The 15,757-nt window shown below is 43.2% G+C and overlaps 1 protein-coding gene across 1 annotated transcript; it reads right to left on the reverse strand.

Annotated features, from left to right (window-relative positions):
* Window positions 1–1,407: 1,407 nt before the first annotated feature.
* Window positions 1,408–12,415, reverse strand: FBXO7 (F-box protein 7). The gene is made up of 9 exons (XM_055809186.1): window positions 12,122–12,415; window positions 10,258–10,546; window positions 8,524–8,751; window positions 6,981–7,122; window positions 5,629–5,712; window positions 4,422–4,514; window positions 3,262–3,438; window positions 2,548–2,585; window positions 1,408–2,188 (listed from the first exon to the last, which is right to left on the reverse strand). The coding sequence occupies exons 1-9, from the start codon at window positions 12,241–12,243 to the stop codon at window positions 1,784–1,786; spliced, it is 1,578 nt and encodes a 525-aa protein (XP_055665161.1). The 5' UTR covers window positions 12,244–12,415; the 3' UTR covers window positions 1,408–1,783.
* Window positions 12,416–15,757: the final 3,342 nt, after the last annotated feature.

The raw sequence follows: 15,757 nt of genomic DNA on the forward strand, positions 1-15,757 counted from the left end.
CATTTCTGAAAAACTCATTGCAACGACAAAAAAGGCCAACCCACTGTAGATTTCCCTTTTCCGTTTTAGTCAGTGGAACATAAAGAATCACTGTAAGTTTTAAAGAGGCCTGACTACACACTTAAGTGAAAATTCTGTTGGAACAAAGCAATTTAACCACTGCACGCAAATGTTAAAAATTAAGGCTATTCTTGGTATTAACGGGAAACCACTATTCCCAGACTCTGTAAATGCATACTTTTAGGTGTTTAATTACGGCAGGATTTGCACTGGTATGCCACTGCTGTAAAGCAGGAAAGGAAAGAAAGAAGCAATACAACTTTTTACAGCAAAATAAAGCATTATATTTTACTTCCACCAGTGTTAATGGCAAAACTTCCTGTCCCTACTGAAGTCAGCTGATTTTATACAAAACAAGATGAATCACTGAAATATCACCTGAAAAAGCACGTAAGTATTACTGATTAAATACTTTGTATTTAACAGGAAATCTCATTCCATTTCCACTGCTTGAATTTCAAAAATATTTTAGAAATAGTATCAGTTGTGACAAGTCATCAGTACTATTTATATCTATAAACACCGAGATCAATACATCTTTAAAAAATATGTAATAACTTAATAGTTCTAGCAAAGTTTAGTCATTCCAGTCTTCCTTTAATTGAGTTCCAGCATCAGTCTGCAGATCTCATCAGGAGACTTTAACAGTGGTCTTGTTAATTGCTGATTAGTTAATAAGACAACTCTTGAAAGGTGCTCATAACATGCTACGACACACTTCCTCTTGGCAAGATATATTTTGATACTTAAGTAACAGAATTAAATAGAATTTACTGCAGTGAAATGACTTCTTTCTGCTTATCCTGCTGCAGTCCGATTTCCACTGCAAACAGGTTAACCTATTTAATTCCTTACTTTAGGCAGGAGGAAAGACGTTTGCACCAGTTTTAGTTCACACACAGTAAATGCAGCCATGTACTACAGCTCCTTATTTGTAAAGTCAAGGAGAAAGACAAAAGTTTTGCTGCTGGTTCTCTGTGAAATTGCTCTGCTTCTGTTCAGACTTCCAAGTTGCACTGTAGCATGACTCTACTCAGTTGTTTGTAAAACTAATTGATTTGTGTTCTAATATTTCCACTGTAAAGAAAATCCCTTCCCTGTATTCTTTGTGTATTAAGTAACAATTAAATACAAAAATGCTTTTTACCTAATAAAACATTGAAGGAAAAAGGAAATGTCATCTTTGAAAATTTCCATGAACGCCTATCTACTGTAACAGTGGTAGTATCTGTTATACATGGAACACAGTAGACATTTTTGTTAATAAAGATTATTAGCCAGGTAGATTTTAAACATCATTTTTCCTGACAACTTAATAAAACTCTTCAAATAAGACAGACAAGTATATTTGTATTTAAAGTGCTCTTTATCAGATGCAGCAAATATTTGGCCAGTGTCCTTCCGGTCTCCAACTAGCACTTCACAGATGAGTAAGGGCAAGAGGGGCGGGGGCAGGGCGGGGGGGACACGGGACGGGACAGGTAGCAGAACAAACTGTTCTAAATTGTAGCTCTTTTTTGCAAAATCGACCTTAGTGCCAGCCAGTACAGTTACTACCAGAGCATAAAACAAACCCAGCCTTTGTGGCTGAAACATTACCATGCACACATGTTCTTGCCACAATCACAAGAGAAGGCAGATGTTAGTGCCTAGGATTTGCAACCTCCTGCAGTTAGAAAGCAAGCTCAGGGACTAGAAAACTCACTGAAGGAAAACGCAGCAATCAAATGAACGCACGGCGAATGTCCGTGGGGCGGCCCCGGCTGGGTCTAGGTGGAAACCTGTCATTGGGACCAGCTCGTCCTGGAAGTGTAGGGTTTGCTCCTGGCAAGGAACCAATTGGGTCAAAATGTGGTCTGAATGGAGGAAACTGCCCTGGTGCTTCTCCTGGGCCAGGAATGAGTGAGTTAATTGGGTCTCCAACATATGGAAGTGTTGGTCTCTCATCATACTCTCCACCAATGATCACTGGGGGATAGATTGGGTTTGATGGGAATGGGTTGGGAGGAAAGGGATTAGGATAGAACGGGTTGGGATGAAAGGGGATTGGATGAGGTGTAGGGGGCAGAAACATCATGTGCCTCCATCTCAGGGCTTCCTTCTTCTGTTTCAACTTCTTCTTGTATAGCTGCAGACAGAAACAAAGCATTTTAAAGCTCCCTAAGTGCTCTGTGCTCCAGGTTCAGCAGTTGCATTCAGTTCTGCAGCACTTCTCACAAAAACACTCCTCACCAGCCTGAAAACCCCCAACAGCAGCTCCCCTGTCTGCCAAAGAGCAAGCAGTGTCTCTGGAAGACCTCTGACCCATGATCTGGGTATGCACATTTAACTTTTGATGCCGTTTTCTCCTACTCTGACCAAACTCTGCATGTGTACACAGAACACCACACTTTTAAGACTAAAAATTAATTAAAATTTACTGCCTCCCAAAGTCTATGCTTTATTTTCAACTTAGCCTGTGGAGACTAAAATAAAAGCACCACCTACTTCTTTCCAGTCTGTGTCACGGGGCCTTGCAATAGGATCTACAAAGAGAAACAAAAAATTAAGAGGAGCAATCTATTTTATTATTAAATGGCATTCATGCCACAGATGCCCACAGTTTAGTCAAAACTTGCAGAAAAAGCAAGAGATGAGAAAACACTTTTGGTCAATACATTTTTCATAAAGATAATGCATGCTAAACAACTTAAATCTCCAGGACCATCCAACAGGTAATCTACTTGCACACCCATTCTATGTAAAGCGTCATCTCCAAAAGTGACTCTAGTAGAGAAATCCCTGAAACACTGTCCCCATCTCCAACTTCTCACTGCACTTCCCTTGATCACCTTATTTCTTCAATCTCTTGTGAGAAATTACAGCAGGAGTATCTCTCCTCCGATTCCTAATATCTGTAATGGCTGGCACACCAAGGTAGCCAGGGAAACATGAAAACAAGGGAAGTCTGCCCCACACAATGGGAAGAACTATGTGGTCCATCAGTAATGGCTCAGCAGACTTGTCAACCATTTTCCTGGCAGAAAACTGCATCCACCAGAATTATACCTGACCCAACTGTACTGGTTAACATCACAAATGAAAGTGTTTTAAAAAAAAATCAGAAGTAGTTGCCTGAGGAGCACCTTATCAGAATCTGCCAGACCTAATCCCTCTGTTCACATCAGAATGTAACTAGAAAAACATGTGTCTCAACACTACCTCGGAAATCTCGCAGATAGATAAACCTCCACAGAAGCTGGTCATTTGAAGCTGTGTAAAGATCATGGCAAACAGCAGAAAGAGAGATGAGTGAACGGACATCCAGAAGTCTGAAAATCCGAAGCTTGAGCTCCAGAGGAAGGACCACTAACCCAAACACATCCGGCAAGTTCAGAGCTACAAAGTGGAGAAAATAGAAGCATTACAGCATTACTTAAGTGGTGCAGTTTACTCTCTCTCTAGAAATCCTAAAAGAAAGGACGGACATTATAACCTTTCCCTTAAATCATTTCCCTTTGATGTCTGAGTTACACCACTTCTCTCAGAAAGTACTGTGACGTGACTTCTTATAAAACACATTTCTTGCAACTCTTAAGTATATTTAGAGTGCACAAAACAGGGCAAATGACACTTTATACTGACCGATATTGGCTACTAAGCCTAAGAAACATTCCACGCACCTAACTATGTTTATAGGCTACAGAACAAAAGAATAGGTAAAAAAAAAAAAAACAACTCACCACCACGTGCCAAATTTCACAAGCCCACAAAAACCACATTAAATACAGAGCACATGCTTCACATAAAACCTTCCTGCACTGAAATCTAGAGGGAATTCTACTGAATAGTCTTCAGAAAATAAAGCTGAGACCTTTTATGGCAATATCTATGCAGAGAAAGCCTGGCTTCCTACTGCCTCACAAACGCCAGCTTGGGTTACTTCCTCCATCCTTTCCAAGCCCTCAATGACCAGTCAGTGAGAAGATCATTCTTGGGGTTAGACTTCCAAATATGATGCTCTATAAATTTTTCTGCTTTGACAAAGAAATGGATCAAAACTACAAAATTACTGCCACAAAATTATTGTGGTATGATCTTCTCATCACTAAATGTGGAAAACAGCTACTCCAGTCTCTTCTGTGACACTACAGCAATCAAAAATTTAAACCAGGAAATTATCATTATATTAACATTTTCTAAGCTACAAAGATTAATATCATTCCTTTAGAATGTATAAATTACTTTATGCTTATTCTTTATATATCCATCACTGAACAGCTGTTTCTTACACTTTCCCTTCAAGGCTTCAGACAGAACCCCCCTTTCTTGCATCCTCAAAAATGAAGTACCATCTCTTAATTGTAAATATTTTCTCTCACCTTGTCGGGCAGCAGCCAGAAGAGAGTAAACCAGCTGGTCTTTAAAGAGACGGGATAATTTCTGCAAGTCTCTGTAAACACCTGCAACTTTTTCTATCAAAGAAGAGAGGTAAAAAGCTTGAATTCATAAATGCAAAAATTATGTCAGAGCAGAAGAATTATGATTTTCTTAAACACGGAATTTAAATCTGCTTGTAATCTTGATTGGAGCAGCTTTTCAGCCATTTAGCCATTTCAGCTGTTCAGAGTGTAACAATCATGCAGTAAGTAATTGATCAACAACTACAGAGCAGTTCCGTGGCCAGCCTAGGCTTTCCTCTGGCCTTAAAAAGCACCATTAAGAGAAACACTTGAATTCTTCACAAACAAACTGACTCTCAAGCTGTCAGAGCTTCCTTTGCCAGATTTCAAAGCTAATGTGTAGCATGCACCTATGTTGTAAACGCCTGCAATATTCAACTTTCTGACAGAAATGTTTTTCCATTCTGTTCTCTGCAGAAAGGGGAGCCAGAAGGCTCTTGACATTGTATTGGACACATTTCAGTGCTCATTTAATTCTTCTAAAGCCTTTCAACTAGACTTGTACATCAGTGACTGGGGCTACCCAGACACTGAGTCAGCCTGAACTGCTGACAAAATAGTCCATTTACTTCACAGAACAAAAGGCTAGTCAGGTCTGTGCTCACAAGGATCCACATCTATCTGCCCTTGTCTTCTCCCCCACCTTAGTTTTCCTTCTAATTTTGGCATTCTGGAGAGAGCTATGTGGTCAGCACACGTTTTCTGACAAAAAGAATGTAACAGTTACAGTGCCACAACAACAGTGTAGGTACCATCAGCTTCCGAAGTCCTGAACTGCCAGACAGAAAGGGGCTATAACGCAGCATTGCTGCCCCAGAGATTCACACACACGCTCAGGACCTCATAAATAACAAGCATACGGGTGAAAGGATGACTCGGGCTTTGCAAGGTTCTTCCCTTCAACTGTCAATCCAAGAAATTCAAATTGTTTTAACAACAAAATGTGAGTAAATGGCTACACTCCAAATGCCTTTCACCTCAAAGCTATGACTAACCAAAATGGTAACAACATTTTTATTCTTTCTGCTATTCTGTACCTATTAAACATTCTGCTGAAGTATATCCTTACCCACTGTGTCACTTCTTTTTCAGTTTACTGCTATGAAGTATCATAGCTCAATCATACCTGGCTCCTGAAAGCAAACAAACGATGCTGGCAATAGTTGTATTCTCTTAACACCTTTAATCTCTTTGTTGATTTTTAATGTTGCTGCAAATAAAACAAAAAAAGACATTTCAAAATTTAGAACACATTGAGAGATAACAAAGACCACTTCATTACTGCCTTACCCTTCAGAGGTGTTTCACTTTACTCCCTTACCAGAACCCCTCAAGGAAAAGACTCAACTATAGCAAGCAGCTAGACAAATAAAAATTTCAGAAAAATAAAATGGAACTTAAAATAGCAAGGAATGAACAAAGACCTTGGTGACAGAAACCAAGCATTGCCTTCAGCAATTCTGTCACATGGAAAGAGATGTAACACAGCTAAGAGAGGTATACAGAGAGCCATTACTACAACACAGTCATTAAAGAAATATTAACTAGAGAAAGATTCAACAAGCTTACTATATGAACACAATATGCATGCCAGTTGTAACACTGGCCTAAATCTAACCATAACATGACTCGATTAAAACATTTGATCAGAATGTGTATATGTTCTGAGAAAACATATGTGCTTATACAAATTGGCATAATCAGTAACAAGTTTTTTACAAATAAATATAATTTTTTTAATCAAAGACATCTTGAAATTAGAATCAAGTCCTAATTTACTATTGGTTCTGCAAAAATGTGAAACTGCTCAAGTGCTGAAGAACACATGAAAAACAGAGAAAAAAACACAAGCAAAAAAGACAAACAAAAGAAACTAAAAAAAAAAAAAAAATCAAGTGATTTGGAAGTTGCTTCAAAAAAAATTAAGACTTCCCTAAATTTTCTGGACCGAATAGCTTAAACTAAATACAATTTTGAGACCATGGTTAAACTGATAGCTTTATAATATTACATATATATCATATATATAAGATTATAATTTATAATCTTCGGAAAGATTATACATTAAAGCTAAAGAATACATAGTCTGGATGTTGTTTATAAGTCTTGCAAAGAACATGAGACAGGACAAAAATATTGTAGCTGGAGCAAATCTACTTCTTCTAATGTTTGACAATGTATACCAAAGTTTCTATGAAATGAGATAAGAAACAGATTTCTACAACATCGCAATGAAAAGGCCAGCTGAACCCCCTAAGGATTCATCTGTTATGATTAAAGGGAGAGAAATAGTTAATACAGAGACAGGGAATGCCAAGAATATTCAGCATCAGGAAGTGGGATCTCTTGCACCTCAACAACCTGGATAATCAGGGTGCAGCTCTAAACCAAGTGCACAAAAGCACATTTAAGTTTTCTCTTGCTAAACAACGGTGATATTTACCAATGTGCATCCAGGATAGAAACTGTATAACTTACCATTAATAACAACAAGATCTCCCAAAGGCACACAAGTCAAACCAGCAGAACCTTCTTCACAAAGGGGATGTGTATACTGTAGCTTATAAACACCGTTTCCTCTCCATTTCTCTGGCATAGATACTGCCTTGGCTTCTGTCCCCTAAAAATGCAAAGAGATAACACACTGCCATACTTTAGCAATGTACCAAGACTAAGGGGTGAAAACATAAAAAAAAAAAGCTCAAAAGTTAGGGAATGCCAGAATGATGCCTGCGATTCAACTCTTAGTTAAGTCCCAATGCACATTATGACACAGACTATAATTGCCTGATTATATAGTATCTTCCCCAAGACTAACAGCAAATCTAAGGTGAAATTTAGTGATTCCTTGTCCTGTTCCAGTATGACAGGAAAGGTCGTTCAGTGAGCGTTCACACCCGTTTCTCTGAGACACGTACTTCGTTCTGACATCCATTCCAGCATTCTGACAACTCTTGCATGTACGTTAATCTGCTGCACAAAAAACATCTTATTGCACCTTTTCTGTGAACTTGCAATGTCTGACAGGTCTTGAAGAATCATAGCTTGAAATTAATTCAAAAATCTGAGTCGACTAACAGTTTTTCCTTTCAATTTCAGTATAAAGAGGGTCAGATGAAACCCCAGAGGGGAATACAACATAACCACAAGTACAAGCAGACTTTTTTTTCCTCTTAAATCTGCACAGCAATCATCTTCCCTACTTCCAAGCCTACTCACTGACATAAACTTTCTTCCCAGTGGCAAATGTATTGTTCAGATAGTATTTCAGGCTATGGGCACACAACTAACTGAACAGATGAATTAAACTGGTATCGGGTAATTGGACATTTAACCAACCCCCTACACAGGCTTAGTTAGCCTCACCGCAAGAAAAACCATGAGAATTTGAATGCCTCCTCTGAGATCAAGCCTTTTCTGACATGTTCAGCCACATATCCATAAACATGCAATGCAAATCTTGAAAATCTAAGGGGAAAAGGTGAATTCGTACATTGTACAGAAGTACTGCCATAGGTGCTCAAGTACAATACTTCTGTGGGTTAGTGGAACCAAAGCCTAATTTAACACAGCTGAAGTTAATATGGAATGGGAGACAATATTCTGGCAGACTACACCTTTTCAACCACCATTTGAACAGGATACCATCGAGATGATGCTGATGCTTAAGGCAGCACTTCAAAAAAAATGCTACAATCTACACAGAAGTGCTACATGTCTACACAAGCTCAACAGTATAAAGCAGAAACAGGTTATCAGCTGGGTCCCAGTGACGCTGAGGCCTGAAAGAAACATAGGGACAGACCTCTTCTCTCACACCTGAAAGCTGCTCTAGTCTTTAGCCTTAAGGCTTACTGGTCAGGGAAATTAAAGCAGCTGACACCTCAGCAGCCCCTGCTGCTGACTGACATACAGAAAGGCAGAAATGGAGCTTCAGATGCATCTTGTATCACACATTCCCATGGTATCCCACAGATTTCTCATACTGACCAAGAAGTTTCCTGCTTGTTTGTGCACCTACCTGAGGTACATAGCCTGTCTCCATCATGAGAAGATGTACTAGCACAATCAAGGCATCAGTGGCACTGGTACACTCAGCAGAAAGGTAGAGCATCTCTAAGGAATGTGGTATTTCACCATCAGCAGCTTCACTGCACAGCATGGGTTCAGAAGGATAGGAACCTGTACCTTCTTCCAGGTCAACATCTTCTGGGACTAACTCAGAAGGAAATTCTAGGCTGGATCCTGCCTTCAAGGGAAAGCAAAACATACTTTTGTTCATAAAATTATGCCTCTACATAAATAAAACTACTCAAAGACACATTAAAAAAAAGGAAAAAGTAGTGAATGAAAACTATAAGCAGATTTATGTACGGGAAGGGTCATGAAAGGAGCAGGGGGAAGAGTCTAAAAGAGCTGTAGCTAATTCTCCCCAACATCCACGTCCAATGGCACAAGACACCCTTATATTTTGTATGAGGCTGGCAGCGCCACCCACCCTTGGAACTCCTTTTCTCTCATTAACAGCAATGTACATAGCCCCAGTTAAACATAAGATTTTCAGACTCCTAGAGCTCTTCTCCAATGACACTTAGTTGCTTAGAAATTTTCTTGCCATCTTTCACTACAATTTTGGAGGAAGGTGTGAGAATCTTTCAACTTGCCTTAGAATATTAAACAGATACGAAACAGATACTTCAGCACAGCTTACTACAGTCTAACTGACAGACATAAGGAGCCTGCGTGCCTGCAGCACCATGTAAGGATTATCGCTCCTGACAAGTATCAAAGAGACAACAGTCCAGCTACATTTTCTCACATTTCTCACAACCCTTTTTATCCTAAATCTTAACTTTCATGCGTTAAATTAGTATTTTTAAGAGACCGCTTGCCCATTTTCCTCATAAAAAGGTTGCATTAAGAAACATTTTGTACTTGAAATCAGTTCCAAAGCAAAAAACTACTTGCTTCAAAAGAATGTTGGAAGACAATTTTTTCCCAGCTTCTCAAGCTCCTGCCTAAAAAGGACAGGATCATATAATGAGATAGACCATGGCACTACGCTGTACCTGCAGTTGTCTTCTCCAGGGAGACTCCATTCACCTCAGGGCCCAGTGGCTGGTGGGAGCCATTAGCTACTTAACTATTGCATGTACTGTCATACAGAAAACAAACCACTGAGTAACATGCAAAAAATGTGCCTATTAGCTGCATGAAGCATATGGGATCTTACAGATGTACATCAATGAAGCATGAGGCAGGAGCTACCAGAGCAACACAACCTCCATGCACAAGACAGGTCTCACTCTATGGCAGGCCACCTGAATCACAGAGCAGTGTTATAACTCATTAGAAAGGAATCGTGTGCTCATCTTGTGAGTGGTGTTTCCGACAGACAGTGCCTGTTGCATTTGTCCACCACCTAGCCTCAGTGTTGTCTTCTCCAGGAAAATGATTCCAGTAAGAAACATAATCCTAACTTCCTTACTAAAAATGCATGTTCCACCAAAAACATTCAAACCTGTAAAAATGTCAGACATGAAACATCTCAGGGTCTCTGAACTAACTTCTGTGTCATAACTAATATGCAATGAATAGAGCCAAATTTCCATCCAAATAACTGGCTCCATATTAGACAAGTATAAGTAGCCAAATATTCTGAAGAGATTCTCTAATATATAGTACAGCAACTGACTCAACAAGATACCTTCTTTTTTTTGCCTTGTGTTGTGCAGGGCAATTCTCATGTACTTACCCTCTCTCCACTCTTCTGAACTTCCACCTGAGCTTTCTGGTTGTCAGATTGTTCATTTTGCCCTTCTTTTGGACTGTTGGCCTGAGTTTCGTTGGGGATCAAGGTGGATGGCTCATGACCATTCTGAAGTGGGGGAGCAGTAGGAGGAGGTAGCTGGGGTTGTCCATCTGCCTCTTGTAGTAATAGGCATATCAAATCACCAGGAACAATCCCATATGAAGCTAAGGTCTTCTGATCTTCTGTGAGAGGATCTCTTCTGTTCAGTGTTATTGAAAACTCTGTATCAGAACTGCAAAACAAAAAAAAGTAAGGAAGCAAGGCTGGCTGCATCTGGGTCACTGCACACAGAGGTATAGTTAGAAATGCTTACTGCATATACAATAACACCATGCCATGGGTTTTAATCCATTAATAACTAGCTACATATTAAATGGATAGCGAGAGGAAAAATATGGTACAAAATTATTTCCCCCATATTTCTCTCCAAGTACATTTTAAGTAGCCATAGCTGCCTATAGGTATAACTTCATTTCCAGTAATTGCTCATAAAACAATTACGAAGGAAAGCTAACAAGTACCCTCCAAATTAAAAGATGCCACACCTAGCAAAACAAGCTTGAAATGAACTACCGCCTGAGATTACTTAAAAACAAGATAGCGCTCCAAACTCAACCATCTTGCTTTCTCATTAAGCAAAACATTAATTTCAAAAAGTCAGCAGCTGCCTTACAGAATGCTAGTTGCAAATGAGGGTATTAAGAAAAGATGCTTCAGGGCAAGCGCTTACTAAAAAAAATAAAAGGAAATTAAACTGGGTAGCATGGGAGCAGCTATCCAGTATCAGCTGTAGGGCAAACCCACGGTGGCAAGTCAAGCACGGGCTTCAGGTGTCTGCTGCCGGCAGGGCCACGCAGCACGGCCCGGCGCTCCAGGCGGGCGCTCCGCCAGTGAGGCATCAATACTGGCACCCAGGTACGGGTCTGTCGGTACAAACCCTCCAGCCACCAGTAGAAAACGAGCCCCTTCTGCAGGCGCTTCCTAAATCGGTTTTGCAGACGTCACCCTCCTGTAAAGGCTGCCAGGAGTTCCTCGTAGATAAAACGTTTATGAAATTTACACCCAGAGGTTTTCTAATAAGCCTGAAAAACTGCAAGCCTGGCACCCTACGGCCATTTTCGTGACACCACACGGAAACTCAAGTCCGCTCCGGCAGGGCCGCAACCCGTATCTCTCAGCTGCGCGCTCCCCGGCAGCGTCACCCCCGGCCCTGCGGGACCAGCCGGGACGCACAGCCGCTCCCGGGCCGTCGGGACGCGGCTCCCGGCCCCGGCGCTGCCGCGGGGCCTGTGGCGGGGAGCGGCTCCGCGGCAGCCCCTGCCCAGCCCTGCGGGAGCCTCGGCAGCGTGCCCCCGCCGACCGGGCCAAGCCCCGGCGGCAACCCCTTACCCGCCGCTGGGGCCGCCCAGCCCCGGGCGACAGCGCCCGTGCCCGCGGGCCTACCAGCCCCCGCACCGCCGGCCTCGGCCCGCAGCGCAGCTCGGCGCCCCCGCCCCGCGGCCGCTCTGCCCCCTCCGCTCGGCGCCCGCCCTCGGCGCCCCTCGGCTCGGCCAGAGGAGGAAGGGCCCCGGCCGGCCCCACCGCCCCTTCCCCCGCCCGCAGCGGCCCCGGCACCGCCGCCGCGCGCCCCGCAGGGGGCAGCAGCACCGCCACGGGGGAGCTGGCGGGGTGGGGGGGGATAGGCTGGGCCGCCCCACCCCTCTCCGCGCACCGCGTGGTACGGCCCCGCTGGCCCAAGCCCCGGCGCGCGCTGCCGCCGTCGCCGCCCCCCCCACACCCCTCCGCGATGGTTCGCTCCGCACGCTACCTGTATCCCCAGGCGGGCAGCAGGGCCCGGCGCAGCTGCGCGCGCAGCTCCCCAAGCGTTGGCTCCGCCCCCTGCACCTCCAGGGGCGCCGTTCGCTTCTGCACCCGCACACGAAGCTTCATGGCGGCGGCGGCGGCGGGTCGCCTGCGCCCCGAGCGGGCCCCGCCGGGCGGCGGTGAAGGTGGCGGCGGCGAACGACCGCAAGGGCTGCCGGGGTGTGTCGTTGTTTTGGTTGGCGCGGCACCGCCTCAGCCCGCTCGGCCCCGCCCCCGCGGCCCGTGGCGTTACCCCCGCGCGCCGGCTGATCGATGCCTCGGCTTGCCACGCGGCGGCATCGATGATTGGGCGTTCGCGCTGGGCCCGCGCATGCGCCGGCGGGAGCCGGACACACCCTCCCCCCCCCCAACGTGGCAGAGGGCTGGCGGGCGGGTGGCGCTCGCTGGTCGCCTCTGCTGCTGTCCGTCAGCTGTGGCCTGTCCCCCTCAGCGGCTGGTCCCCGCCGCGCCTGGGAGGCGATAAGCCACTGGCAGCAGTGACGGATCGCGCCGGCTGCCGTGCGGAGGGGAGGGCTGGGCCGCTCTTCTCGCTCCCCTTCAGTGTCACACCGGTTTAGATGTTACCTTAAAAACAAAACCGCCGAGGAGAGCCTGGTGATGGCTGGACGTTTTGCTGTTGACAAAGTTCATAGAAATATGCTAGGGGAAGGGCTGAAGGAGGACACTGCCCCCGAAAGCGTCTAGTTTTATAAAGAAACACGGTATTTTAAGGGGGGCTACTGAACTGAATGATCACAGCAAAAGTAGAAAGCGGCACAAACTTAAGTTTACGGGCTTTAGTTAGCCCTTATCTGTCATACTTGGAAAAAAGATCTTGGATCTTTTCCAAAACACATGCAGCTTCATCTAGAAATACACACTTTGCAGAAGTGTAATGTCAATTGGGGAAAAACGTAACAAGCACAGTTTATTCAAGTTTTTACTTTAACATTAAATTTCAGACAACAGTGAATTAAGAGGTAACTTTCAAGCAATGCTTATTCTCAGATCATCTTGTCTGTTTTTCTAATAATATTTAGTTACATCACTTCTGCATGGATAATAGAAGTATGAGGTACAGGAAAACTGGGTTACTTTCTAAGAATATAGCCCTAAAATAATAGGTAAAGTGAGCTTGAAAGACCTAGCTTGCACAGCTGCCACCAAGTAGAACTGCTTATTATGGCACCATTCACATTGCTTCACCCTTCACCCTATCTGTGTCCTTTCCACAGCTATGGAGCCAGTCAGAAGAAGGAGACTGGAACTTCAAAACTTCTGTTCTGGGCTACAGATGAAATCTCCTTTATGCTATCTGAACATGGTCATCCAACCCAAGTAAATGTGGTTGCTAAATTTCCCTTACTCTAGAGTTTGCTGTCAAATATATCTCAGAGTGAAGGGCAAACATCATCTGGTTTCAACATGTCAATAAATTCCTCAGTGGAAAGGATTGTATTGATGAAGATTATAAAGGGAAAGGCAAAGAGACTACTGAAATGGAATACCACTCGTTGAAAAATGGAAGAGCTGATGCCCATTACAGTCAGCTTGATGTTACATACCAGGCCCTCAACTGCAAGCATTAAAATAAATGATTTCCTGAGAAGCGTACTGCACCGTTTGCCACTACCCCTTTTTGAGAAGTGCTTATGCAGTCACCATCTCAGGGGGCCACATCCTGGATAAATCCAGAACAGCAGGTTGCTGCGACAGAAGGGGATGAGAGTGGAAGGAAGTGGCAAAGGCAGGGTCAAAGAGGATTGAAAGGAGGAGAACACATGAGGAGGGATCAGGAGCACCTTCCCTGTCAGAACTTTGCTTTCCTCTCCCTTGAAGAGGGTTGAATCCAAAGTGAGTCATGCTGCTGCCGCAACATCATAACCATTTTCCGCTGGCCATGGACATCCTGCTATGTTTTGTCCTTCAGCGTTGTTGTCCCTGTCTCAGCTACCTCCTGTGTTCCCAGTGGCTCTAGGGCAACTTTTTGCTTTTTAGGAAGGGTGGAGGAGGCTTCCCTAGTATGAGAAATGTTCATGGGTACAGTTGTGTACCAGCAGAAGCACCATTTCAGTAGTTTGCACAAGCTAAACTAATTGTGCAAAATAAAATTGTTCTATTTCTCAGGAGCTGGCTATAGTAGTCATTATTAGGTAACCAGTTACACCAATTACAGGTCAGCATTTCTGCTGGCATTCTGCTAATTTTTCCTTTGAACTTTATGAGACATGACACAATGTAAGGTTTAGACACGTTCTTCACAGAGCAGTAAGTGTTAAACAGGAAAACCTCCTAAGAAACAATCATGATGAAAGACTTATTAAACATTTTCCACAGCTTTCAAGTTTGTCTGTGCAAGTTTCAAATGACCCAAAACCACCATTATTTTTTCCCTTAAATATCTTTCTAAAAGGACTGTTACTTGAGTAATATTTTTTCTCCACCATTTTAATTTTGTCTCAGTCCGCAGGCAGGAGACTTCCAATGGCCACGTGTAAAGTCAACCTCAGGCTGGGAAGGGCACTGTGTCAAAACAGTCTGGGAAACCTGTGTGCTTACAAGCTTGAAGAAATAGTTGTATACAGATCTGTGACTTTCAGTATAGTTCATGCTTATAGGAAATGGCGAATTATTTTTAAGTCTAATTCATTAAAATAATCTACAGTGTGGTGACAAAAGGAAGCTCTTTATCAGTAGCTCAGAATGATTGTAAAAGACAATGTCATTTCTCAACTCAGAGTATTTTATTGATGGTTTTTCTCCCCCACATGATCAGTGTAGAACATAAGCAATAAAACCCATTCCACCGAAGTAAAACCCTACGGATAGACCTTGTGGTTTCTCCTGAGAAATTTGAAACTTAATATAGCTATAGCCCTGTTGACCTGCAGCCAGCTTCCCATGGCAGAGGAGAACTATAAAAAGCAAAGGTCTCTTTGGTTCAGTTACATACCTCATGGAATTAATATTTTTTTCCTGAAAGCTGAGTGTAGTAATAAGGTTGTGAGCCAGCGGACCTTTTCCATTATTTTGCTTTCTGTATTTGCCACTACAAAGAGTGTATTTCATAACATGTATAAATAAATTTATATGTGTATGTATTAATCCTTATGATAACTGATATTTTGAATGGCTAGGGTCACACTAAAAGATGTGAGAAATGATGGAAGGAGGAGGAGAAGGGTGTGAAGGCTGGAGTATCAGCAGCAGCTCTGTGAAAGTATAAAGTACCATTTTAAGTGTGCCAGTGGGGGGGGAGGTTCAAATCAAAGCCAGTGGAAAGAACCTTCTAACTTCTTGCAGCTTGATGGTGGTCAACTTTTCTCCTAAAAAGTATTTTAAAGCCCTTTAAGCTAGTGCTCTGTAGCTAATACATTTAGTGGAGCTCTGCTTTACACCACCTCAGGTTGACTGTCTATGCATGACCCTTAAGCAGTGTCTGAAGCTTACTCATGTGGCTCTTCTTTGTTTCTGATTAAAATCTGGTCATATGGAGCAAAGGACCTTTCAGTGGGTTTTCTGGGGTTTGCCAGGTCGCTTCAGATGTTTTTAGCTATCACCGTGTTTTCTTGGATTTGTATACTTCTTTACAGTATTGAAT

Source organism: Falco peregrinus, chromosome 6 (assembly GCF_023634155.1).
Source record: "Falco peregrinus isolate bFalPer1 chromosome 6, bFalPer1.pri, whole genome shotgun sequence".
NCBI classification, from domain to species: Eukaryota; Metazoa; Chordata; class Aves; order Falconiformes; family Falconidae; genus Falco; species Falco peregrinus.